Source organism: Hippopotamus amphibius, chromosome 6, assembly GCF_030028045.1.
Source record: "Hippopotamus amphibius kiboko isolate mHipAmp2 chromosome 6, mHipAmp2.hap2, whole genome shotgun sequence".
Lineage (NCBI taxonomy): Eukaryota > Metazoa > Chordata > Mammalia > Artiodactyla > Hippopotamidae > Hippopotamus > Hippopotamus amphibius.
Window position 1 is genome coordinate 16,792,162 of NC_080191.1, and position 27,971 is coordinate 16,820,132.

At 35.4% G+C, this 27,971-nt stretch overlaps 2 protein-coding genes across 3 annotated transcripts in view; one reads left to right on the top strand and one right to left on the bottom strand.

Annotated features, from left to right (window-relative positions):
* The first annotated feature begins 798 nt into the window (after positions 1 to 798).
* On the top strand, positions 799 to 27,840 carry CCNC (cyclin C). Of its 2 annotated transcripts, none has more exons than XM_057738853.1 (12): positions 799 to 1,017; positions 8,099 to 8,205; positions 9,050 to 9,134; positions 9,335 to 9,404; positions 11,732 to 11,783; positions 18,463 to 18,518; positions 19,412 to 19,447; positions 20,124 to 20,215; positions 20,982 to 21,049; positions 24,059 to 24,138; positions 24,982 to 25,100; positions 25,964 to 26,587. In XM_057738853.1, exons 1-12 carry the CDS (start codon positions 986 to 988, stop codon positions 26,013 to 26,015), a joined length of 849 nt encoding a protein of 282 aa, XP_057594836.1. In that variant the 5' UTR covers positions 799 to 985; the 3' UTR covers positions 26,016 to 26,587. The 2 variants fall into 2 exon arrangements, with proteins under 2 accessions (XP_057594836.1, XP_057594835.1); XM_057738852.1 differs by lacking the exon at positions 25,964 to 26,587 and adding an exon at positions 26,601 to 27,840 and having other exon boundaries at positions 803 to 1,017.
* Positions 3,450 to 27,971, bottom strand: part of TSTD3 (thiosulfate sulfurtransferase like domain containing 3) — a 32,104-nt gene continuing 7,582 nt past the window's right edge. Inside the window, exon 4 of the mRNA XM_057738855.1 lies at positions 3,450 to 4,183. Coding sequence (XP_057594838.1) covers positions 4,165 to 4,183 — 19 coding nt within the window. The 3' untranslated portion in view covers positions 3,450 to 4,164. The remainder of the gene's footprint in view (positions 4,184 to 27,971) is intronic.

Consider the following 27,971-nt stretch of genomic DNA (forward strand, 5'->3'; position numbering starts at 1 on the left):
TACGATAATAGAAATGGGAAATACGGATTTCATCGCTTAAAATTCAATTATATTTTTGGCTGTATGTTTCTCCATTTGGTACACATATGTGAATATACACATACATATATATGTAATAGAGAAAAAAATGTTTTAGGCTGTTCTGCAAAACTGTGGGTCTCTAGCATTAAAAGAAAACATTGCGGGGCTTCCTAGGTGGCGCAGTGGTTAAGAATCCGCCTGCCAATGTGGAGGTCATGGGTTTGATCCCAGCTCCAGGAAGATCCCACATGCCGCAGAGCAGCTAAGCTCGTGTGCCAAAAAAAAAAAGAAAAAAGAAAAAAAAAAAGAAAACATTGCTGCTCTAAAAGTTTGCGCTTCATTGCAAAAGAACTCCGTTAAGAACGTATTCGGTTTGGTGCCTGTGGGTTTTGTCAGGTCTTCGAGGCCAAAATAATCTTATTTCTCTTTCCAAACGCAGGAGGAGGACTGAAGTCGGGAAGTCATATACTTTAATACAAAGCCATAGCGCCGCTTTGGAAGCCTGCAAGATGGAATAACGAAAGCCCGCACACGGCAACAGCTTTCCCTTTTTCAGCCCTTCTCTCCGAAGCCGAGCTGCCGCAGAAGATCGAGCCGCGCGGGCTCCTGGCCGGAACCCACGCGAAACTCTCGCGAGAGCCTCCCGACAGCCGCGAGCCTTCGTGAGATCCAGTTCCGGTCTCCTTTCTCAGTGCGCCCAAAGGCTATCTCCTCCCAGCCGGCTTCCTCGGCTACCGCGGGGCGGGCCGGAACTTTTACACTTAGGAACCGATTTACACAGTAGAGTGTTGCCGGCCGGCGTCAAGGAGAATAAGTGCCATCCTCTTCCTCTCACCATCGCCGCCGCGGAGCGGAGCCGTGCAGATCAGATCGAGGAGCGCGGTTACCGGGCGGGCTGGGTCTATGGTCGCTCCGCGGGCCGCTCCGCCGGCTGGTGCTTTTTTATCAGGGCAAGCTGTGTTCCATGGCAGGGAACTTTTGGCAGAGCTCCCACTAGTAAGTGATCTTCGGTCTCCTCGTCCGGGGCTGGCTCTTGGGGGTGCTGTGCGGACGGGGCCTGCGGCTCCCCTTGGCCTGGATCCCGGCCCCTGTCCCGAGCTCCGCGGAGTCTCCCCCGAGGGGGTGGCGGCCGGAAGCGGGGTGCACTTTTCTCCGGCGACTCCCCTCACCCCGCCCCCTGGCCGGGTTTCGTGGCGGGGAGGGGGGGATCTGTGGGGGAGGTGGGGAGGGGGTTCAGTCTCCGGAGAAGGAAGGTTCGGGAGTTTAACTTCTGATTCTTGGTTTAGCTAGGCCGGCGCGGGGCGGGGCCAGCGAGGGTTGGACAGCGATGGGCACAGGTATGGGAGATGTGACACAGTTCAGAACGGAGGCTGGCTCTTCAAGACCGTTGTGGTTCGCTTTTGCCTGGTCTATCTAAAGCTGGTTGGCATCGTGATCTTTTGTCATTCATCTTCCGTCTTGAGAGGATTTAATATTACTCTGAGGAGAGGAGGGAGTCAGGCTCCTTTCTGCTCCTGAACCGCTTCCTGCCACTAACTTAAGCCTTGATGGAATTTTATGTTTGAAAGGTATAGGGCAAGTGCTCTCAACATTTGTCCATTTCGTTAGTCTTTCTCATATTTTGTTTTAAAATGTATTCTCCAGAGACTTTGCCAATATCTTTAATGTATTTTCATGGATTTTTGTTTCTGTGAGTACCATGGAAGAGTTAGAGTAATTGAAAACATGTCTCCCTAAGTACATTTGTTTAAGCAGGTAGGAAGGTGGGTGATGGTACTGATTGAACTTTGAGTAGATTGTACACTCTGTACTTGAAAGACGAACAGAACCTGATAAAGATATCTTCGTGTAAATAGTTTTTAATGTTAAGAGAGCATTAGTAACTAAATTTTGAGTGTGAAGAGGTATTCCTATTTTGTTCATTCGGTTTTTTAGCCTTTTGCACTAGAAAAAAGAAACAATGGGCTTTGAAACCTATTTTCAGAGAAGTAGGCTCTCTTGCTATGAGTGGTTCTGTGGAGATGAGATGCTGTAGAAGCTTCACTTCAGATCATGTTTTTATTTTGCACTGTGTTCACTCACTGAAATATTTGCTTGGGCAAAATTAAGATATGGAAAATTTCAGTAGTGAAGGAGACGTGTTCTGGTAAACTTTGAAAGAAGCTGAGAGAATTGACCGGTAGCTAGCTGTTGATTATCAGAAGTTACAGCCCTTTTTCAACTTAAAAAAAAAAAAAGATCCTGCCACCTTTTGATAAGCATTCTCATGCTTTCATTTACTGTTGGCTGATCAAAAGGGGGCCAGGATCTGTTTTATAAAACTGTTTTTTAACTTTTCAAATATAAAATTATTATAATATTAAATGTGCTTTTTTGAAAAGTGTCCTTGCCTCCCAATTCAAATAATCCTGGAGGAAGGAGCCACCTTGTCTTACTCACATCCCTTGAGACTCATGGAGTCTCTGATCTGCAAAAGGTAACAAATATGAAAGACAAGACAATCAATTCGGGGAAGAAAAAGATTTTGAAAGCCATTGTTTTGGGTGATTTTGGTGAACGAGGAAAATTGACATGAAGTGTGCTGTTTTTCATGGCTTTAAATTGCCTATCTCAACATTTCTGCTATCAACATGGCAATTTTTTTTTCTTAGCAATGTATGGAATAATGGTGAATCTTACAATCAGTGTAATCTTAAGTTTGATGATATGTGGTGTAAATTGGTTTATCTTCTATACTGTGTGCTGTGAGGAAAAACTAAAATATTTGTGAGATTTTTATTTTTTAAAAAACATAAAATGACTGTGGAGAAGAAATTTATGATAACTCTGGAACAGAGAGAATCCTAGTGTTTTCCAGAAAGTTAAAGTAGAACACAACACATTCTTTGACCGTGATGCAGTAAAACTAGAACGATGCTAAACATTTGCTTGGTTGACTGAATGAAGTAATGAACATATGGTAACAAAATTAAAACTACAAAAGCGACTCTGGATACTTTATTGTATCAAAGAGGAAATTGAAGATACAGTTACACATTATTTGGGAAATAACATAATGAGGTCAGTATATATTCATGTCTTCAGGAGGTAGCCAAAGCCAAATTTATAAGAAAATTAACATCTTGAGTAACTGAAAGAATAAAAATTAAATATTCTACTTAAGAATATTGAAAAGGAAATAGAGAAATAAACCTAAGGAAAACAGACTTAATGAAGGTAACACTGATATTAGTATATATTTTTTTAATTATTTATTTATTTTTTATTTATTATTATTTTTTGAGGTACACCAAGTTCAGTCATCTGTATTTATACACATATTCCTGTATTCCCTCCCTCCCTCAACTCCCCCCCACCCTCCCCGTCCCAGTCCTCTAAGGCATCATCCATCCTCGAGTTGAATACCCTTTGTTATACAGCAACTTCCCACTGGCTATCTGTTTTACAGTTGATAGTATATATATGTCTATGCTACTCTCTCACTTCGTCTCAGCTTCCCCTTCACCCCCTACCCCACCAAACCTCGAGTTCTCCAGTCCATTCTCTGCATCTGCGTCCTTGTTCTTGTCTTGTCACTGAGTTCATCAGTACCAGTTTTAGATTCCGTATATATGAGTTAGCATACAATATTTGTCTTTCTCTTTCTGACTTACTTCACTCTATATGACAGACTCTGGGTCTGTCCACCTCATTACATATAGCTCCATCTCATTCCTTTTTATAGCTGAGTAATATTCCATTGTATATATATATGCCGCATGTTCTTTATCCATTCATTTGTTGATGGGCATTTCGGTTGCTTCCATGTCCTGGCTATTGTAAATAGTGCTGCAATAAACATTATGGTACATGTTTCTTTTCGGATTATGGTTTTCTTTCGGTATATGCCCATTAGGGGGATTACTGCATCATATGGTAGTTCTATTTGTAGTTTTTTAAGGAACCTCCAAACTGTTTTCCATAGTGGCTGTACCAACTTACATTCCCACCAGCAGTGCAGGAGAGTTCCCTTTTCTCCACACCCTCTCCAACATTTGTTGTTTCCAGATTTTGTGATGATGGCCATTCTGATCGGTGTGAGGTGATACCTCATTGTGGCTTTGACTTGCATTTCTCTGATGATTAGTGATGTTGAGAATCTTTTCATGTGTTTGTTGGCCATCTGATATTAGTATATTAAAAGAGAAAAATATAGTTAGAAATGATAAGAAGTGGTTCTTTGAAAGAGAGAACCAAAACAGTAGACTAAACTATGCTAGCTGAATGAAGGGGAAAAGGGATGATACAGAAATATAAAATTAGGAATGAGAAAAGTAAATTACTGCAGATGTACCTTTGGGTTATCTCCATTTTCAATGTAAATTTGAAACCCAAAACAAATTAAAGTTATCAGAGAGCTACTTCTTTAAAAATTGCTCCAGGCCCACATTATTTCATGGGTAAATTTTTTCCCCCACTTTCAAGAGGATCTGTTTTTAAAGTTCTGGTTCACACAGAAAGTTTTCCAGTTCTTTTTATGAAGCCACAATAACACTCATAAGATCTAGGAAAGATAGCACTAAAAACAGTCACTTTTAAATATTCTATCAAATGGAGTCCCACATTACATTAAAAGTATAAAAAATGACATTGATTTTATTGTAGAAATAAGAGTCAGTATTGGGAAATCTGTTAGTAAACAGTGAAGGCATTAAAAAGATACCTAATAAAATTTAACATCCATTCTTGACTAAAGCTCTTACTAAAACAAATAAGATGATTACTTAAAATCATAAAAACATATCAGAGCATTAGTGAGATATTTAATGGTGAAACATTAGGAAAATTAGGGTGCTTCTTTAACATTGTTCTGAATATGCTACATGCAGTGTAATTGATAGGATGAGATATAAAAATGACAAAATTATGAATACATGGAGATAAAATTAACTAGAAAATTCAGTTAATTGAAAAATTATTAGAAATAAGGTTTAATAAGATGACCAATTATAAAATGTAAGAATAGAAAACTTAATGTTAATGGAAAAAAATAATTTACAATATCAGTAGAATATATGAAATCTCAAGAATAAACAAGAAATGTACAGGACCTATATGAAGAAAATTTTTTTATTCTGTGGAGAGCATAAAGATTTTTTTTAATTTTTTATTTTTTTATTTTATTTTTTATTTTTTTTTAAGAACTTTTATTGAGATACAGTTAGCATACAATGACCTGCATATATTTAGAGTGTACAATTTGGTATCCCAATCTCCCAACTCATTCCCCCCCAATCCTCCCTGCTTTTCCCACTTGGTGTCTATATGTTTGTTCTCTACATCTGTGTCTCTATTTCTGCCTTGCAAACCAGTTGATTTGTACCATTTTTCTATAGTCCGCATATGTGTGTTAATATACGATATTTGTTTTTCTCTTTCTGACTCACTTCACTCTGTATGACAGCCTCTAGGTCCATCCATGTCTCTACAAATGTCCCAGTTTCATTGCTTTTTACAGCTGAGTAATATTCCATTGTATGTATGTACCACATCTTTTTTATCCATTCATCTGTTGATGGACATTTAGGTTATTTCCATGTCCTGGCTATTGTAAATAGTGCTGCAGTGAACATTGGAGTGCATGTGTCTTTTTGAATGATGGTGTTCTCTGGGTATATGCCCAGCAATGGGATTGCTGGATCATATGGTAACTCTATTTTTAGTTTTTCAAGGAACCTCCATACTGTTCTCCATAGTGGCTGTATTAATTTACTTTCCCACCAACAGTGCAAGAGCGTTCCCTTTTCTCCAAACCCTCTCCAGTGTTTACTGTTTGTCGATTTTCTGATGATGCCCATTCTAACCGGTGTGAGGTGGTACCTCATTGTAGTTTTGGTTTGCATTTCTCTAATAGTTAGTGATGTTGAGCAGCTTTTCATGTGCCTCTTGGCCATTTGTGTGTCTTCTTTGGAGAAATGCCTATTTAGGTCTTCTGCCCATTTTTTGAATGGGTTGTTTGTTTTTTTTGATATTGAGCTGGATGAACTGTTTATATATTTTGGAGATTAATCCTTTGTCTGTTGATTCTCTTGCAAATATTTTCTCCCATTCTGAGGGATGTCTTTTCGTCTTGCTTATAGTTTACTTTGCTGGAGAGCGTAAAGATTTTGATAAATGGAGTTTGAATTCTAGAATTGTAAAGATATTGTTTCTCCCTAATTGATCTTTAAATATAATGCAATCCCAAGCAAAATTTTAGATGAATTTCCTTTTCGGGGACTTGATATAATGATTCTAAAGTTCAGGCCTTAGAATAATAATTATAATAGAATTGCCAGAAATCTTCTGAAGAATAGGAGCAAGGGTTTTTTTCCATACCAGATTTTAATTACTTAATTTTACATGTTTTGAAGTAGCATGACAGGGACCTCCCTGGTGGTCCAGTGATTAAGACTCCCCACTCCCAACACAGGAGGCCCGGGAGCTAGATCCCGCGTGCCTCAACTAAGGCCTGGCACAGCCAAATAAATAAATGTTTTTTAAAGAATAGCATGGCATAGGAATGAGAAAAATTAAAAATAAGAAATTATAAAGACGATCCAAATATAATGATAGAATTATACATCTGGAAATTCTTTGGCGACATTTGGATAACCATTTAACAAAACATTTAGCTGGATCCTACTTTACACCTTGTATCAAATTCCAGATTGATCACAAATGGAAAGAAAAAAACCTTAAGGGTATTAGAAAATATTGAGGGAGTTTTTTTTTTTTTTAACTCATTTTATGTCAGGGAAGGCCTTCCCATGTGTAACAAACATAAAATCAAAGTAAAATGTAAATAGATTTGAACAAATATGTGATTCATATTTCTTCATTGCAAATCATTAATTACTGAGAGATCATGCTAAACTTGGGAATGTCCAGATCATATTTGACAAAGAAATGATTTTTTATCTGTAATATACAAATTTTAGATCATAAGAATATTTTAATCATAAAAAAGATGACCATCCCATTAGAAAAGTGGTCGTTAGAATTACAGTGTACCAAAGAACTATATTTGACCAATAAAGACATGGAAAATGTTTAATGTTAGAAGTAAATTTAAAAAAAAAATAGTGAGATACTAATTTGCCTTTAACTTGTAAAGTATTTAAAAGATTGGCAGTAACCCGCAGGGTTAAGTATCTTAAGACACACTCATGTGTCACTCCTGTGAATAGAAATTGGTGAAGACAAGCTGACAATGATATCAAAATTACCAGCAAAACTGACCCATTAGTTCTAGGAAATTATTCCAAATATTAATCAAATATACAAGGGTGAGTTACAAAGATGTTCATTAAAGCATTACTTGTAATAGTGAAAAAAATGATAACTTATATGCCTATCAATAGGGATTAATGAAATAAATAATGATCCATCCATAATGCTTTGCAGCAATTTAAAAGGATGCTGAATAACAAATACATTGAAGTAAAACTTCCAGTGCATACTGAGTGACAAAAGTATGTTGCAAAATATTTTGGGGGATCGTGTCAGTTGCGTTGTCTTTAAAAGGCAGCAGGTGGAGGCTATTGGTAAAATAAATTCTGAAGCAGCTTTTAACATGATTGGAATTTGTGAGGTAGGAAAATTAAATACTCTAGTTACTCATGAACAACTGAGAGAAAATATACTTCAAATCTAAGGCACCATCCATTGGTGTCAAATAATTTCACTACTGGTTATCACTAAGAGAGTGTAAACATTAATGTCCATTAAAATGCTAGGCATCACTGAAGGTACATCTTGATTTCAGAGTCTTAGAATCAATGAAATACACAATAATAGTGACACGGGTGGGGGTGGGGAGAGATAGACTGAGAAGGAAGAGAGAAAAGATTAGAGCAGGTATTTTTCAGGGTATATGTACATTTATTAGTGAGATAATTCTGTGTCAGAGTTTCAAGAAATGTGAAAAATATTGTCTTTCAAGATTACGTGTATTTTGTACTTCTCAGAATATTAACAACCTGTTCAATCGTAGAATGTTTCCTGTAACTTTGTTAGTTGATTTTCTATGGGATGTCTGAATCTTTGCTTTTTTTAGTTTGCAATGGATTTTGGATAAACAAGATCTGTTGAAGGAACGCCAGAAGGACTTAAAGTTTCTCTCAGAAGAGGAGTATTGGAAATTACAGATATTTTTTACAAACGGTAAAGTTTTTTTTTTAATTGGTTGAATTTGATACAGTTGGTTACCTTTGAATTAAAATGTTTTTCTGTAGTAATTTGTGATGAACTGTTTTAGTCTCTACTTTTTATTTACATGTGTATTCTTTTTACAACTAATATATCTTTTTTTAAAGTGACTTAAATAAAGTCTTTTGTGGATCTTACATGTCAGAGACACTCAAGACAGTCTAAAAGTACTAATCTCCCCAAGCTTTATCATGCATCATTAAACTCAATTTAAGATTGGCTAAAGCAAAGTACTTTGAGGATAAATGATTCTTTGGATTGACATCCTATATTGGTCATTCCTATCTCATGAGTTTGCTTTGGAGGGAAGGGGATTTAGAGTTAGAAGATCCTTGCTCTGCCATGTGGTAGCTTTGCCACAGGATCTTTCTAACCCTCAGTTCACTTTTTTGCAAACCTACTTTGCTCTTGTTTTGAGGATTCATTTTGGGTTTTTTATTAACTTTATTAAGCAGTAGTTACAACACTGATAGGTGTCTAATAATAGTAGTAATATGAAAAGCATTGAAAATGCTTAGAAGATAAAGGGGAAATACCTGTCATTCAACCTCCTTGATTCAAAAACAGATTTTACTGTGAGGCAATTTCTCTTTCTTGTTATTGTTTATGCATACCTGTATATTTTTTAACAAATTGGAATCCTAGTACTAGACCACTGTGATCCAAGTAGAGCTTTATAACGTGTAGGTTTTTCTCTTAAAATGAATATAGTTATGATTTAACTGCATAGACGTTACTGTTAAATGTTAATATTATAATGGTATCAGAAATACATTTAACTTTATTATTTTTATTTTAGTTATCCAAGCATTAGGTGAACATCTTAAATTAAGACAACAAGTTATTGCCACTGCTACGGTCTATTTCAAGAGATTCTATGCCAGGTAGGGTTGTGTTATTTTGGGAATGCGTTATGCCTATTTGAAACTCTTAGCTAATGTTGATAAACCTTATATAAGTGAATCATGTGTTTGCCATAGAGTTGTCCTGATTTTTTTCCATATAAATATTTTCTATATGAATTCTAGTTTCATATATGTTTTTCCATATGAATGACATTTAACTTTGTTTAATCGTATTTTAGGTATTCTCTGAAAAGTATAGATCCTGTATTAATGGCTCCTACATGTGTGTTTTTGGCATCCAAAGTAGAGGTATGAAATAATTTTCTCTTCTTCATTATAGTATAGTCAACATGTATTGGTTAATCTGCCCCAGTTTTCACATTAACTATGTAAAAATAATAACGGTGATTTATATAAAATATTGAAATTTATACAAAATCAAAGAAATATATACATCTCTGTATATTCAGTTAACAAACACTTATATAGCACTTTACTATGTACCATGTGCTATTCTGAGTCCTCTTACAAATATAATTGACTTAATCCTCATAACAAACTATGGGCTACATAGTTGTAATCTCATTTTATAAGTGAGGAAACTTAGACACAAAGTAAGTTCATATAGCTGGTAAGTGACAAAGCCAGTATTTGAACCCTGGCAGTCTAGTTCCTAATCCCATGCTCTTACCTGTTTTGCTCTTCTGCCTCTGAGATGTTTATTGTTTAGCCCTAAGGAATATTCCATAAATGACACAGCTTGTCTCCTGTAAATTGAGAATGTTCTTCCTTCTCCTCCATATGCTTCTGGGTTCTGCTGTCTTCGCTTCCTGCCTCCTGATGATTGGCTGCCTAGCAAGCCATAGGGAAAGCAAGAGGGAAAGCAAGGATTGGGGTGGCTATACTATATATGGTCCAATGAGGAATGGTTTGGGTAGTGAGGGTTGAGAAATTAGGTGAGGGAGAGAGAAGAGAAGATGGGAACTTGCAGCTGAGACTGAATCTCTGCTTATCTTATGTACCTTTTCAGTATTTTTGAGAGAGTTCAGCTAAATCCAGATAATAATAGCAGACATTATTAACTGATCTTCATAATAATCCATGTAATCTTCAGTAACATGAATCCTTTGTATTATGTTTCTAGTTTTAGATGATGTCTTTAGAATAGTAATTGTATTCTTGAATATTGAATACAGTTTATTGTAGGTGGTAATTTAAGGCGGCAGAACCAGCTGTGCTGTTTTTAAGTTCTTTAATGGAAAAGAAGGTGTTTATATGGGGTGGCTTTTCCAAATATTACTATGTAATTTTGTGTGTCTGAAGGACAACCAGTATGGGAAACCAAGACAAAATCTTTATAAACTTATAATCTTGTAGATTAACTTGGGGGGTTTGCCTTGTTTGTTAAATATCTTTTGTTACATGATTTACTGAGTAGAACCCTATTTTATGATTTACTAAGTGAAAGTTTATGTGCTAAGATTTTGGGTAAAGAATTATTCCTGGAAAAAGATGTATCCTTTCATATTTGGTTATAGCAATTTTTTTTTTAATCTTTAACTTTGACCAAATCTTTCTGTATTTTGTCCAGTTGTGTGAGAATTGTATTGAAATGGCATTTACGACGATGTCTCAGGCATTTAATTTTCAGTTTCAGTTATTATGGTTTGAGGTTTAAATGTAAATACAAATATATACACAGGCATACATGATTGCTTCCCCCCTCACACCCCACCCCCCCAAACACACACAGATGAAGATGTAAGTTGAAGGTTTTTGAGCAGACTGTATTCAGTTTAGTTTCTTTCATTGGCTAAGGAAGCAGTTCTTCATTTTTCAGTTTTAAAATGAAGGCTTTGGGGAAATCCCTGGTGGTCCAGTGATTGGGTTTCCTTGCTTTTACTGCTGAGGGCCTGGGTTTGATCCTTGGTCAGGGAACTAAGATCCCACAGGCTGCACCTTGCAGCCAAAAAAAAAGAAAAGAAGCCCTTTAGTAACTTTATAAGGTTAATCAAATTAAGCGAGACCATATGTAAGGTGGACCACTTCGTAAATTTTAGTTATTTTTACAGTGGTGGTATATTAAGTTCAAAGAGGAAATGGGAACTGACATCCAAAGTCTTAAGCTATATCATTCTTGTCTTTCTGTTCCAAAAAGAAAAATAATTGTTTGTATGGTCTTTTGAGTACTTTTGGTGATATTAAAGTTTATTTTCTTCTGAGATTCAACTGTTTTATTATTAAATACCCTGAAGTATCTGTTAGTCCAGGTTCAACTGAATAGGAAGCATACTTAATATTTATTCTGGCAATTAAGCGTAAAATCTAAAAACTCTTGGAAATTTGAGTGCAGAAAACTGGCACTGTCATGTTACTTTAGGGCTTGGTTTCTAATTTGGTACCTTCCAGTAATACTAAATTATAAAATTATTTAAGCATTTGTGTTAAAGTGTAGTAATTTTAAGGAAAGGTTATATATATTTAGAGATTTAAGTACATCATTCCTTAGGTAGGTAGATAAACAGACCGCAAACATCGGAGGAACATAGGAAATACTGTGTTTTGGACAGACCGCAGGTATACTTCGGTTAATTGTGTTATTATGTACCTAATCTCATGTACTTTGCTTTTTCTAGGAATTTGGAGTAGTCTCAAATACAAGATTGATTTCTGCTGCTACTTCTGTATGTAAGTGCAAAAAATATATCCTGTTTTAAGATTGTAATTCTAAAGAAAGCTCCATAGGATATAGATGTTTTTCAGTTTATGAGACCTATGAGAGATTAGTTGGGTCTGTTTATTAAATCTCCTGAGGTGAGATCACCTTTATGCCTAATGTATTTGGCTAAAAATTTCAAAATACAAAAATTTTGGTTTTGGTTTTAAATTCATTTACTTATTTATTGGCTGGATTGGGTAAGCCTACGTCTCCGATGAGATTGTAGAGAATTTCTTGAAAGGCGGCTGTGTTTGCGTCTGTTCGTCCGTGTCATCATCCGATTAATAAGAAAGATATAATTCCAACGCCTTCCCAGCGTTGCTGTGCACAGGCTTTTTCTAGTTGTGGCAGCGGGGGCTACTCTTCTTGTGGTGCGCACGGGCTTCTCATTGCAGTAGCTTCTCTTGTTGCGGAGCACAGGCTCTAGGTGCATGGGCTTCAGTAGTTGTGGCTCACAGGCTCTAGAGCACAGTCTTAGTAGTTGTGGCGCACGGGCTTAGTTGCTGCACGGCACGTGGGATCTTCCCAACCAAGGGATCGAACCCATGGCACCTGCATTGGCAGGCAGATTCTTAACCACTGCACCACCAGGGAAGTCCTCTAAGACATTACTTTTAATGCTAAAAATGGGTGGTAACTATTGATTCAAAAACATCAACTCTGTGGCTCTTAATTTTATAATAAAAAGGTTAAGAAAGAATTTTTATTTTTCATTTTTATTGCACTTTATTGCCTCATAATAACTATTGTGTCATTCTTGTGGGTGGAATAAACTATTTCTTTAGCAATTGTAATTATATCTTTGATGGGGATAGTGTTTTTTTCCCACTTTATGGAAAAATATGGTGCAGAAAAATATGCTCTCTTTAGTACCTAGAGCTAATTCTACGCACTAGTTGTGTCTCTAAGCAGCAGCTGTATAACCTTGAGCAAGTTGCTTTATCTTTTGGCCTTAGTCCTTTATCTAAAAAGATGGGGTTTACCTGCCTGTGAGTCATGGCATTAAAGGAAATAACACTGTAAAGTAATTGTGCACAGGTAATAATATGCTGTGCGCCATCTTCATAGGTTAAGCAAAAAGATATCACCTAACAAAAGATAATTAAAATTATTATTTTTTTACTTCTGTGATCTTACACAGAAGAGGAAGAAAGTGTTTTGTGTTCAGTTTCTGAGCCAGAATTTCATATTTTTTGGGTCATTCCCCTTTCTGAAAAGAGTGTAATAATCTAATTCAGTCTTTTTCATGTAATGTCTTATTTTGAGGATAGAAGAGTAATAATCATAGAATTTAATATGCCAGATATATCCTATTGGTGAAGTATTGAATTGCCCTCTGGAAAATCAAAATTATTTAAAAAATTGAAAACCGATTGCAAGGAATCTACCAGAATGTTAGCAGTGCTCATCTCTGAGCAGATTATAGGTATCTTTTCTTCTTACTTTAGTCTCTGTTTTCCATATTTTTTAGAAGGTGTTTATTTTTGAAAATGTAAAATTCCTATTATTGAGGTTTGTTTTTTATTTCTTATGCAAAGGCTAAAAGGCATACTCATATTCACTTTACTAATGAATAGGAAGCTTTGTAGTAGACTATTTTATTTATTTCATAAATTTTATAGTGTATTATATGGCCCATACAGCTTAAGTTTCAAATTTCAGCTCCAGTGCTTTCGATGTGACAAATTAAGCAAAATATAATCTCTCTGTTCTATGAGGATGTTAATAATATCTATGTCATAGGGTTGTTTTGAAGATCAAATGAGTTAATATCAGTAAAGCTCTTAGAACTGTGCTTTGTTCAGTGTGCTAGTTTGCTAGGGCAGCCATAACAAAATGCCTGCATGGTTTAAACAACAGCAATTTATTCTCTCATGGTTTTGGAAGCTGGAAGTCCCAAGATCAGGGTGCCAGCAAGTTAGTTTCTCCTGAGGCCTCTCTTCCTGGCTTGCAGATGGCTGGCTTATTGCTGTGTCCTCTTATGGCCTTTTCTCTGTGTGTGTTCATCCCTAGTGTTTCTTCCTTTTGTAAGGATACCAGTCCTATGGAATTAAGGCCCCATGCTTATGACATTTAACCTTAATTGCCTCTTTAAAGGCCCTGTCTCAAAATACAGCCTCACTGGGGTTAGGGCTTCAACATGTAAATTGGAAGGGGCGACATAATTCAATCCATAATACTGGGTACACTGGCGCGGCTGCTATCATTGTCATCAACAACTGCATCATTATCGCTGGGAAACACCATAGTGGATGCAGTGGTGGATACAAAAATAAATACAAAGAATTTAAGGACAAGAAAAGAAGACATCAATATACAAATATTAATACAGAAGAAAAATAAGTGGCATAAGAGAGTAACAGAGAATGTAGTGAATGTTTTGAGTGCGAAAAGGTGATTTCTTAGATGAATCCAAAAAAGCTTAAATAGAATTTGGTGAAGAAAGAATTTGAACCTGGGGAAATGCAGGGGAAGAACAGCCTAGGAACACTGAAGTTTGGTCAATGTAAGGAAAAGCTACTGAGTTAGTTACATTCAGTGAATGGTGAGTAAGGAAATAGTGGGAAATAGCCCCACCTGGCTAAGGCCAGTTAATAGGCAGCCTTCAGTGAGGAATCTGCAGCTTGTTCTGCTGTCAGTGGCAGTACCTTTGAAAGCTTTAGTTTTCAACATGAGGATGATGCCAGAATTGTGTATTAGGAAGGTGATTCTGGCAGAATTATGCAAGATGAATTGGAGGAGAGTGTGAGTTGAAGTAGACAGACAAATTTTGAAGTTTTTCATGTGATACAGCATGGATGAACCTTGAGGATATTCTGATAAGCGAAATAAGCCAGTCACAAAAAGGTAAATACAGTATGATTCCACTTATATGAGGTACTTAGAGTAATCACATTAATAGGATAGAAAGGAGAATGGTGGCTGTCAGGGGCTGGAGGGAGGGGGAAATGGAGAATTGTTGTCTAATGAATATAGGGTTTTGGTTTTGTAAGAGGAAAAGCGTTCTGGAGATGGACTGTGGTGATGGTTACACAGCAGTGTGGATGTAATTAATACTACTGAACTGTATACTTAAAAAGCATTGAAGATGTTAAATTATATGTAATGCATATTTTACCACAATTTAAAAGCCACTGGGAATTCCCTGGTGGTCCAGTGGTTAGGACTCAGTGCTTTTACTGCCATGGCCCCAGGTTCAGTCCCTGGAATGGGAACTAAGGTCCCTCAAGCCTTGTGACTCAGCTTAAAAAAAAAAACAAAAAAGAAAACCTACCAAAGAAAACCCTCTCTGAAATAGTTTTACATAAGCTGCAAACTGTAGTGAGTACTGTCACCACTGGGTGCTATAAGAAGTAAAGCTAACAATTTTAAGGTAGGAAAAAATTTTTTTTTCAGTTACTGAAATAATAAGGCAAATATTATTGAAGACTTAAAATAATGTTTTGGTAGCCAGCAAGGAGAACAAGCAAGCTAGATTTGAATGACAGAGTCAGCAGGACCTTTGAGCAGAAAAGATTTAAGGAGAGTCAAAAATGATTTTTGAGGTTTCATGCCTGGGCATTGGGAGGTGAAGGTGATACTGGAAGAGGAGAATGAGTGGGTTCGGAAAAGAATTAGATTTACTCTTTGACATTCTGAATGTGAATGTATCAGTAGAATATCCTCTTAGAAATGTGAAGCCAGTGATAGAAATTTGAGACTTGATACATCTTAAGAAAGAGAGTTGCGTAGAAATTTGAGATTTGATAAATTTTAAGAAAGAGTTGCATAGTATCTTTCCCTGCATAGAAGATGTGCACCAAAGAAAAAAACCAGACCTTGGGGTTTGTGATCAGGCAGGAAATGTACAAGGTGGACCTAGAGCATCTTATACTGCCAATAAGTAAGTAAATACTCAAAACAAAGCAAAACAAAAATCCCAGAAGCAAACCCCTCATTAATGGGGTTATGCTTAAGACATATAGAAGCCAACTGAAAGAGCTTTCAATGGCCAAAGCTGGAAGAATTTGAGCAACAAAATAAAAAAGAATAGTACTGGATTATAACCCAAATTATAACCTAAGTATAAAATAAATATCCATGAGTCCATACTGATATAAATAAATGATAGAATAAATAAATAAATGGGGGGGGGATAAATCTCCCATACAGGAGAATTTCAAGTAATTTATATAGCCACTTCCTCCCTCAAGTAGAGGAAGCATAAATTCCTGCTCCTTAGGTGTTGGCTGTGCATAGTGACTTCCTTCTAATGTGTATATTATGAAAGAATGTGGGAGTTTAACATTACAGTGGGGAAACCTGATAAACACTATCTCAGCCAGGTGATCGAGGTCAGTATCAACAATGATAAATGACATTAATAGTATGTACTTTTGATGTAATGTAGTGAAGTGGCATTTCACCTCTGTGGTCTTCCTTCCGAAAACCCCAAACCCCATTCTAATCATTAAACATCAAATTCCAGTAGGGAATCAACCTACAAAATACTTGACTGATTCTCCTAAAAACTGTCAAAGTCATCAAAAATAAGGTATGTCAGGAAAACTGTCACAACAAACAGAATCTAAGGAGATATGACAAGTAAATATAGTGTGGCATCCTGGAAGAGAGCCTAAAACAGAAAAAGAACATGAGGCTAAAGACTAAGGAGATCTGAGTAAAAAATGGATTTTAGTAATAATGTATCTATATTAGCTCATTAATTATAATAAATGTACCATACTAATGTAAAATGTTAATAACAGGATACTGAGCGAAGGGGGTGTCTTGGTCTGCTCCAGCTGCTGTAGCAAAACACCAAAGACTGAGTGGTTTAAACAACAGACATTTATTTCTCACAGTTCTGAAGGCTGGGAAGTCTAAGATCAAAGTGCGTGCCTTGATCAGTTCCTTTATTGGCCATGATTAGTTTCCTGGCCTCCAGACTGCCTTCTTCTCATTGAGTTCTTACGTGGAAGTCTACTCAAGAGTCTACTTTTAAAAAGTAGAGGAATATAGTTTGGTAGAAGTTTTATTTGTTTTGCTTTTAAGGGAAATTTGAGCATATTAGTAAGTGATAGGATAGATTTCTTGGAGGAAGAATGGTTAAAGGTGCAAAGAAAAAAAGGGACTATCAGTTGAATAGAAGAAAGCAGATGCACAAGTGGTAGGGATAGTAATAGAGAGGAGAGATGCATTTTCCTCCAGGTCAGAAGAAAGGATTAGGAGGTAGAAAATCAAAATGCAGAGCAATTTTATCATGGAATTGGAGAGATGTTGACAGCATCAGGTAAAATCTAATTTCAGTAAGTTAGGTGTCAAGGTCCAGGGGTTAGGGATGTAGATTTGCTTTATATACAGAGATAATTTTACCTTGCTGATTGATTAACATTATATAAAGTAGCTGTTTTGCTTGTGCACTTCATATCTTGCTTACATCAAAAGGATTTGTTGGGACTTCCCTGGTGGTCCAGTGGTTAAGACTCGGCGCTTCCACTGCAGGGGCTAGGGTTCAATCCCTGGTCAGGGAACTAAGATCCTAAGGCCGCGAGGCACAGCCAAAAAATTTAAAAACAAAGGAGAGGTGGGGGTGGATTTGTAAAACTCAGAAACCTTGATAGGTACATTTTTAAATTAACTAAAAGGAGAGGAAAGGAAAGGTTAAGTAGACATTTCCTGATGTCAAGTTTAAATGGCTTAGGTTTCAAATCTTGGCAGATATTACCCATCTAAGTTAGCTGTTAGGATACTCAATTCCTACCATTTTTGAGATAGAGGATTGATTAACAGTTTTTTTGTTTGTACTTTCTTAGTCACTAAGAAGAGTTGTGTATATATTTTTGTGTGTGGTATGAAGAAAGTCCTAGAGACCTTTGCACATGTATTCGTGATTTTATTAAAATATCTTTTGATAAATACCTATTTATTATAAAAAGTTTAGAAAGTTCAGATTAGTAAAAATCCTTAAATCTCAGAGATAACTACTGTTAATATTTTTTATTATCCTTCCAGTATTTATATATATAGTTGACCCTTGGAAAACACAGAGGTTCAGGGCACTGACCCTGTGACCCTTTGTGAAGTTGAAAAATCTACATATACAACCTTGGCTCATGTAGTACATATTTATTGGAAAAAAATCTATGTATGTGTGGACAAAGGGTTAACTGTGTATATTTCCCAATGTGTGTACATATATACACATTTGTGAACACGTACAACTGTATATATTTGCCAGTGTGTGTATATATATATACACATTTGTGAACATGTAAAACTGTACAACCCGTGTTCCTTTTAAGCTAAATCACTAAGGAATAGAGCAATACCATTCTAGAGCTGGAAAGATTTTAGAAATGATAAAAGCCAGTGATTTTTTTTTTCCATTTCCTTTATTTTTTAAGCAGCAGAACCCTTTCTTAATATATTAAATATATCATTGAAACTCTCTAATTGTAATATAGGTGGGGGCCTAGGGCATTCTGCCACTCAGTGTTTCCCTTTGCCTGAAAACAAAAAAATCTGCATCCCTAATATCTTCAACAACTCCTACTAAAAATGATTTAGCTCTACCTCTAATATTTTACATTGTGTTAAAGAAGTTTTGTGTTAATTCATTCCCCATTTTCTCAGTTTAAGTTTTGTTTGTTTGTTTGTTTTCTGCAGTGAAAACTAGATTTTCATATGCCTTTCCAAAGGAATTTCCTTATAGGATGAACCATGTAAGTATATTGTATAAAATAAAACTGCTTGTCAAAGCTATATATAAACTAGCTCCATTTTTATATTAAAATAAACTGATAGTCTCCTAGAAATGGCAGTTTCAGATTCTATGAGAATATGAATTTTATTTCTAAATTAAAGCTAAAATGCTTCTACCATTAAAAAAAAACAACTTCATAGCAGTGGTTATCAACCCTGGTTGCCCATTAAATCATGTTGGGAGCTTTTTTAATAATACTGATGTCAGAGGCTCTCTGGATCAACTAAATCAGAATTTTTAGGCTTGAAACCTGGACACCTGTATTTTCTAAAATCTCCCAGGTGGCTACTAATGTGCAGCTGGGGTTGAGAATTACTATAATGGAACAGTATGAAAACTATACTTGAAATTTTACATTATTTTAGAAGATGTGTTTCTATTGTCATTTTTAATAGGATGTTTTTCTTTTTCCACCTTGCAGGGGATTTTTTCATTCTATTTAAATTGTATTTTTGTTTCATTTTCCGTATTCTTCTATTATTGATTTATAATATAACAAGAATAACATTTAAGTGGAGATAATTGCATTTTTGCATTTGTTGAGTAGAAAGTATATTGGAAAATCTGAAGTTTATACAGGATATTTTAAATAAAAATAAGTAATAAGAATGTTTATATAATCCTTTTCTTTACAAGGATTAAAATGTTTCATAATCACAGTTGTATGCAGTGTGTAAAAAGTAATTTTCTATAGCATATGTTCATTCTGATATAAGCAATTGTGTTTTCTTGATTGTAAAAAAATTTTAGTAAAATTTTTTCATAAATATCTAATTACATTCTTATGTTAGACTAAGTAGACTCATCTGATTTGGTTTCCTGTTGACATTTATAATCTTTTTTTTTTAACAGATATTAGAATGTGAATTCTATCTTTTAGAATTAATGGTAAGTATATTTCTTCCTTGTGATTAATAGAGTAAAACTTACTTTCAAATTTAGTGAAGTCGTAAATTTAAAGAAATAATTGTAGGGAGGTTCATTTTAAAACCATCCAAGTTATATGTGATGGTAAATCATAGTACCTAGTGGCATCATCACCTCTATGCTCTTGGAAACCTGTAAAATAGTTTGTATATCCTACTTAGGATGGGGAATTTTTTCTGTTCTATAGTAACTATAATAAGAGGATTACAAGCAAAACAGTCAGGACATTAAACCACTGTAAATTATTTGCACAATCTGTGTATGTGTGTGGTGTTATTTAAAGATAGATTATGTCTTTGGCAGAATTCTGCTCCTCCACTTGGGAATTACGGATTTATAGGCTAATAAGAGGTTTCAGTGTGTTGCAGATGTGACACTTTGAGTCTCTAAGGGAATGGATGCTGACTGACTGCCAACCGAGTTACCAAGGTATATTCCAGAGAGAGCACTGCCTTCACTATTATAGTAGAGTTTAGGGCTGCCATACTGCTTGCTTAAGAGAGTAAGAGGGAAGCAAGCATGAGTTAGAAAAATACATTTTGAAATACACAATTAAAAATCAGTTGGGTATTGATAAGGTTTTTGTGTTATAATAAATCTGTTTTTTATACATACACATTTTTTAAACTGTTTCTAGGATTGTTGCTTGATAGTGTATCATCCTTATAGACCTTTGCTCCAGTATGTGCAGGACATGGGCCAAGAAGACATGTTGCTTCCCCTTGCATGGTAATTAGAACAGAAGTTATTCATAGTGTAACATGTTATTAGCTAGGAAGGTTGACAATTAAATATGAAGTTTAGTATTTTTAAAGTAATTAAACTAGTGCCCCAAGATATTTTATGTTGAGTGAAATGTCTGCTTGTTGAATTTTAAAAACTATATTGGTATAAATGCTAAAATGATAAAGATCTTTATATATTTGATAAATATTTCCATTAAAATTTGATTCTTATGAAAAACAGACTGTTTACAGGAAAATTAAGGTGTTATCTTTAAACTATAATGGAAAAGAATATGAAAAAGAATGCATATATATGTATTAACTGAATCAACTGTGCTGTACAGCAGAAATTAACATAACATTGATTTCAACTAAACTTCAGTAAAAGAAATTAAATATTATCTTTAAAATAGTCAGAATATTTTTGGTGGTATTCAACATACATATTAATTTGTTGTATAATTTCTGGTTTCCTATCTGATTTTCTAATTTTAAAAAAATTAGAAAAAATTTTTACATTAAAATTTACTGTGAAGTTTTAAAATTTTAAATATATTTAGCTGTAATTTTATTCATTAAAATATGCTTATTGTCATATTCATGTATCCATCTCTTTCCTTTGATGTTTTCACCTTTATATCTGTGTTATGGTAATATAAAAGAGATATAAATATATACAGATTTGGGAACTCTGGCCTTCTCTGGAAGGTAATGTACAGTCACATGAGGTAGTTCTGCTTTCAGTAATAATATGATTTACATTTCTATAGGAGGATAGTGAATGATACCTACAGAACGGATCTTTGCCTACTGTATCCTCCTTTCATGATAGCTTTAGGTATGTAAATGTGGTGTACCTTTAGTAGCTAAATTGTTATAAACCTATTTAGGTCATCCTAAAAGAAATTTCACCCTATTGTACTTTATGTTTTTATGTTCCTTTAAGTAATAGACTATTCCTTGCATGTGAACTTTCAATAATATGAACTGCAACTGTCACAAATCAGGATTATTGTCCCCCCACCCCCCTTTTTTGGTAAGTTTTTTTTTGAAATCATTTAAAATAATTTTAACCAGTGTCTGAATAGAACATTTTTGTTTGTTTAGGGGGAGAAGTTTGGAATTAAGCCTTCTAATACTAGCTGTAACTTATATAAAATAACTAGGTCTTCTTTTATTGCCTGAGCCCAATTAAGTCCTCAGCAGTCAAGTAAAAGAGCCTTTTGTGGTCCTTAATGCCTTGCTGGAGGGAAAGTTAGCCACCTTTCTGTTATCTATGGAAGGCAGTACTGTCATGAGTTAGAGCAGATGGTCCTAAGTTTAAACTTTGCTTCCTTTACAATTGTGGGAAAATTAACCTTTCTGAGTTTGTTTTTGTTTCCTTACTTGTAAAATGGGGGGGGGAGGGGGGATGGGTACAAAAAGTCCAGATAGAGTTGTTACAAGAATCAAACAAGTTATCTTTTAAATAATGCCTGCCATGTATTAGGTAGTTTTTAGTTTCTGTTCCCTTCTGTCTTCTATTCATTTTCATGACTCTGTCTTCTTGATTCCCCCCCCCCCATTTCTTTTTTACCAGTCCAGACTTATTTTCATTGGTTTCTTTTTATTCATTTACCCCTTAAATATTAATGTTTCTCAGCCTTCTTACTTGAGGGGTGGCAAATAGGTTATACTTTTGTAGTGCTGGAGGCTCCTTGGAAGTACTGTATTTAGAAGCATTCTGAAGTGGCATCTGGGTTCAGTGGAAAGGAATGCTGGGATCTGCATGGGTAGGAAGGCCATGTGCCACATCTTTGTCATTCCCTGCCGTTTTTGTTCTTCCCGGATAGTCTGAAGCCCATGGTTTCTGCTGTCTCTTATGTGTTGAAACATTTAAATTTATTTAACCAAGATCTTGCTCCTGAATTGGTTGTTATGTCAGTCTCTGCGTTTTGGATAGCTTCCTTAGGCATCTCACTGGCCCTCAGACTCATGATTAGGACTGAACTCATTAGTTTGCCTCAAAATATACTCTTTTTAATGTCTTTGCTATGTTGGTGAATAGCACCAGTCAGTTACCTTATTTGGAAACTCAGTAGTTAGGCTCTTTCATCTCCCTCGATACCTACATTTAGTTGGTAACTGGAACCTGTTGTGCCTCCCTCTTTAGTAATCTCATAGCCATCTTCTCGTTTTTATCCAGGTTATCACAGCAGTCTCCTTCCTGGCTAGTTGGCCTCCAGCATCCCTGTTCTAAGAGAGACAGTCTATCCGCCACACTTGAAGGCTTAGCAGTTCTCAACCAGGGATAATTTTGTTCCCCACAGCATGTTTGGCAATGTCAGGAGATGGTTTTGGTTTTAACAACTGGGGTGGGATGCTACCAGTATCTAGTGAGTAGGAGCCAGGGATGCTGCTAAGCATCCTGCAGTGCACAGGGCAGTCTCACAGAATTGTCCAAGTATAATGTCGGTAGTGCCAAGGTTGAGAAGCTCTGAGCTAGAAGAGCTTTTTAAAATGCAGAATCTGTGCTTCGATTAAAATCTTTCAGCGCTCCTCCCAATTTCTGGATAAAATCCACAGCTTCTTTTTACCATTTAGATACATGTCATTCTCTGCTCCCACTCTCACCTTTTTTAAAGACTTGGCTCAGATATCATCTCTCTTTTTTTCTTCCCCTCAGCTCTTTTTTGGAGAATAATTGTCTTACAGTGTTGTGCAGTTTTTGCTTTACAGCAAAGTGAATCGGCTGTATTTACACATATAACCCCCTATTCCCTTCCTCCTGAGCCTCCCTTCCCTCTTCCCTATCCCACCCCTCTAGGTTATCATCTGTTTAGTGACACCGTCCCCAACTCCACACTCCCTGTATCACCTTAGTCTGGGTTTAAAATGTCTCTTTCCCTGATTTACTCCGTATATGCCCTGTTGTGGCATTTTCCACTCTATTTTTATTACCTGTTTTTATAATTTGTCCTTTGGCCTCTCAGTCTTTCCTGGACATAAGCACTACTTTATAAATAGCTTTCTTTAACTTGGGGCAACCAGTACATCAGTGTACATTTGAGTTGCTGTTTGCCTAGAATGTCATTCTTAGCAAAATCATATGGGTAACCAGACCAGGGAATATAACATTTAACAAGCTCGTGTGAGATCAGGGTAGGCAGGCTGCTTGGGAGGAATTATTTTAGGCAAAGTTATGATGTAGGCTGTTGCCTTTGGGCTCTTTCACTATCTTTTTTAGTTTATATTGTAAGTAATGTATATAATTACATTGTATGCAGTGCATTACTTCTGTTTTGTTTGTTTTTTCTCAACTCTGATTACAACACTGAACTCTGTACTAGGGTGCCTGGTTTTCACCTAACTTGACCATGTGCTATGCTAATAACGTTAAAAAGTAGAGGCAACACTCCTTTTAATTGAAATACCAAAACATAGTAGTGTTGAAATTTGTCAGTGTATTGATTGGCTGGTTTTTTGGCTTGTTTGTTTTGTCACTCTGACTTTTGGGTGCATTTTGACCACTACTTTGTACTGCTATGCAGGGATCCTTTCCCTGCTTTAATTTCCTGAGTGGACTTCTTCCTTTCTGACATGCCCTGACTCTCAGGGCAACTGCATCATGACTAGCTCACGGTGAGGAGCAGATGTCAAGAACCTAAATAGATATAGCCCAGTAACTTTTCCTCCCTGTAAGATTAAATTGATGGGATGGTCAATGATAACTATTATATGAATCTATATAATTTTAAAAAAGAATAGAAGAAAATACACATAAAAATGTAAGTGAATTATCTTTCTGAGTCTATATATTCAATGTTTGCAGTTAATCATGGAACTTTGTCTCTCATTTTCTCTCCAGCTTGCCTGCATGTAGCCTGTGTTGTACAGCAGAAAGATGCCAGACAGTGGTTTGCTGAGCTTTCTGTGGATATGGAGAAGGTAATCTTTAAAATTCCCTTAACTGAGTATGAACTTCAACATTTTAAAGTTAATGTCATATTTACTTACCATGAGCCTAAGATTTCATGATGTCAGCCAGACTAAGAATATTTTTGGTAAAGAAATGTTAAGAAATATGTTGGCAAGAAGAATTGATGTTGACTATATTTAGGTTATATTTCTCTTCTGTTTAGGATTAAACAGAATGGTAAACTTATGGTTTGATTGGTTGCAAAGCAACCTCTAATTGCCAGGGTTATTTTAAAAGCTACCTAGTGACTACTGGAAACTTCTGTAACATAGCCTGTCTCCTGACAAAGTGGTTTTTGCCCTTTTTTCTGCCTTTTCTGCTGAAATGTTCTAGAATCAATTCAAGGTTGGGTCTACTCGGGTGGAAAAAGAAAGGGCTAATTTGGAAACTGGATTTGACAGATTTGTAGCTGCTTGTTTTTGAGCACCTAAACTCATGTGTAGAGAGTAGAGAATCAAAATGAAGTCTTTTGTGCACTACCTCCCATTAAATTGTTTGAAACAATTGTGTTAGAGGAGTGTACTCTGTAGTGGCATACTCTTTCATGATTCAGACCCCTGTTCCAGGTACCTCACTATTTTGTTTTGTTTTAAAATATCAGTAGATAGAAGGAAACTAACTGCAGAGATGGATAAGGAGAGACCACACATACATACGGTTTCACATTTATCAGGACTGTCTAACTTAATCTGGAGGATAGAGGCTATCTTTTCACTATTTTCTAAGGGATGTCTAGGATGTGATGTGTGTTCTTTATATACTAAATGTTGCTTGATAGCACCACTGAGAACTTTTCAAATATTTTCTTCTAGATTTTGGAAATAATCAGGGTTATTTTAAAACTGTATGAGCAGTGGAAGAATTTTGATGAGAGAAAAGAGATGGCAACTATTCTTAGTAAGATGCCGAAACCAAAACCTCCTCCAAACAGGTATTTTGTAGACTTTAATTATTGATTTTATTAATTATATATTTCATGTGTATTATATTTTTTCATAGATTGTTTTGTTTTTGTAAAATTTCTTGCAAAACTTCATGACACATTTTTTTTCTTTTTTTTTAATTTGTGACTTGATAGATTGAGAACATCTCATTTAAAAAAATACATTAATCTGATCATCTGTTAAGTAAATTTTCCTAATGCAATTGCAGGTCTATTACAGGTATCCCTCAACATATGGCTATATACTGTACATAAATTTAAACAGAACAGAGATAGGCAAGTTCATCTAAAATTCAGGGATAAAGAATACTAAGGTAGTTCCATGTCAGTTTGACTCTGTGCCATCTTTTTTTTCTCCCCACTACTGGCTGTTATCCTGTTTATAAATTTCAGTAGCATTTTTCAAAAACTTAGATAATTGATCTTATATTGTAAAGGTAAATAAAGAATTTTGGTTTTTGAGTGACTCAAAGATCCATTGCACACAGTAACATAATTTTGCTAAATATGAGTCACTTGTGCTAAAAAGGTTTTTTTGTTGTGGTGGCTTTTTTGTGTGTGTTTTTGTTTGCTTGTTTGTTTTTAATAGGATCTGTTCCTTTAAGTTCAGTGGTTCTCAGCTCTAACTGTCTATCAGATCATTTGGGGTAGGGAAAAAAGGTCAGAAGGGAAGCAAAGAAATGCTACCCATCTTAATCATTTGTCAAGAAAAATAAATAAGTTATATGACATTAGGATAGATTTGTAGATTGGATATGTTATGTTACCATTTGGAAAAAATTAATACTTTTATACAAGGAGCTGTTTAAGGCAGTCATTCAAACAGCTGCCTTTGGATGCATTTTTTGCAGAAATTCCCTGAGTGATTCTTCACTAGTGGCAGGGCCTGAAGCTGCAAGATGATGATGGACAAGATAAAGCAGTAATCCTATTGCCACAGTTACTGGTATTTTCAGTTTTAGTTTTTATTTTAAATATTCAGCGTTTTCCAGGAAATTACCATATTTCTTTCTGACTTTTAATTATAAAGGTTTGCTGTATTTACATATGGTTTTATTATGCCTTTGGACAGTAATTTTTTTTGGAAGAACACTTCTTGATTTTCATAATTAGTAGGAATAAGATTTTCTATGTACGATTTAATTTTATAGGAAATTTGTCTAGAAGAAGCTCTAATCTCTATGTTGAGTGATACCTGTAATGACAACAAAATCCCATACCCTAATTTAAGTTTTTGAGTGTATATGGACACTAACTTCCAGAATGCCTGTTATGTGTGAGGGCACTAAGTTACATAAGAATAAAAACATAAAACCAAATGTTCGTCTTCTGAATTTTAATTTTTCCACATCTGTGTCTTATAACCGGGAATGTCTTTGTTCTATAGAGTTGTAGCACGGAATAACTTTAAAAATTAGTAGGCTTATTAGGGTGTTGAAAACAAGTCTTTTAATTGATGTAAAATCTCTTTCTTCCCCGCTTGAACAGTGAAGGAGAGCAGGGTCCAAATGGAAGTCAGAACTCTAGCTACAGCCAATCTTAAAACATTCCGAAGAATTCCGTAGTGGACCAGTTGGAAATAAACCATTGGACAGATTTCAGTAATGTCTTCAGTGGAACACAAATGAAAATGAATAGCTTGTTTCTGTCAAGCATATTGGGAAGTGATTTTATTTTTGCAAAATAAGTTTTTCCTTACCGAATTTGATTCTAGTACATAATTGATTAAAATCTATTGTTTATGAAAGTTTGGAAAGGTTCTAAGGGGACCTACAGACAGACAGACATAGACATTTGAAAAGTAATAGCTTTTGATTAATATAATTTTTCTTACTTTGGATAATAGACATTGTTGCTTTTTATTAAGCCAGGAAAGATGAAGCATAATTTGTTTAAAATTCTCTTTGGTCATTGAACGACCAAAAAAGGAAATAAAAAGTCAAATACATGAGGGGTTTTTTTCCCCCTCCTTAAGTTAAACTTTAAAAGGAATCAAATCTCACAAAATCCTGGAAGGTTTTGGTAATGATGATAATTTCAGGGAAATTAATCAAGTACTTACTGATTTTAAAGTGTATTTTATTCAGTAGTTTTGGTATCTTGCCATGGAGGATACTAGCCCAGCCTAGCAGAAACGTGCAATATGTATAGCGTACTTTGACATTTTAAAAATTATATTCCATAACCATTTTGAAATGCTGGGCAAACGTTTAAAAAAAAATCCTACATGAAGTTATTTGCATTTAATTCAGTTAATCAGGCATTTTGAAAGATAATTGGATAAAACACCATAATATGATTGAAATTTGGTAACATTTTAATGTTATTTTTACTCTACTGTGAAAAGTTTTTTATATGACATACACACCCTACTTTATTTTTGTGTCTTAGTGTGGACTTGATGAATTTACTATAGGGATCCTGAGCCAGGAACACAATCAGGTTTCAGGCCAGTTTGATACTGGCTGTTATTAATTCTCACATGAGTGTAGGACTTCAGACTAAATGTCACGTCAGTGGGACTGTGCTGTCTGTGGAAGTTAATAAATTACATGATCATTTTCTTCAGACTTGAAGGAGAGTGGTAAATAAGATTTGGAGTCATAGGATATTGATGTAAATTTAAGGATTAAAATTTTTTATAAATCAATTGTGAACAATGGATTATTAAATTAAATGTTGACTTCCTAGTATAAAACTGCAAGAATAAAAGTAAATTCTCCAGCTATATTGACTAGTGTCTTGAATTTATCTTTTTGAATCTGCCTTATGTTGTTTTCTGAGAGTCTTTCTTCCTTTGGATAAGTATTAAAGCCGTCTGTAGTTTATCAAGTGGGTAATTTCAAATGGTTTATTAAA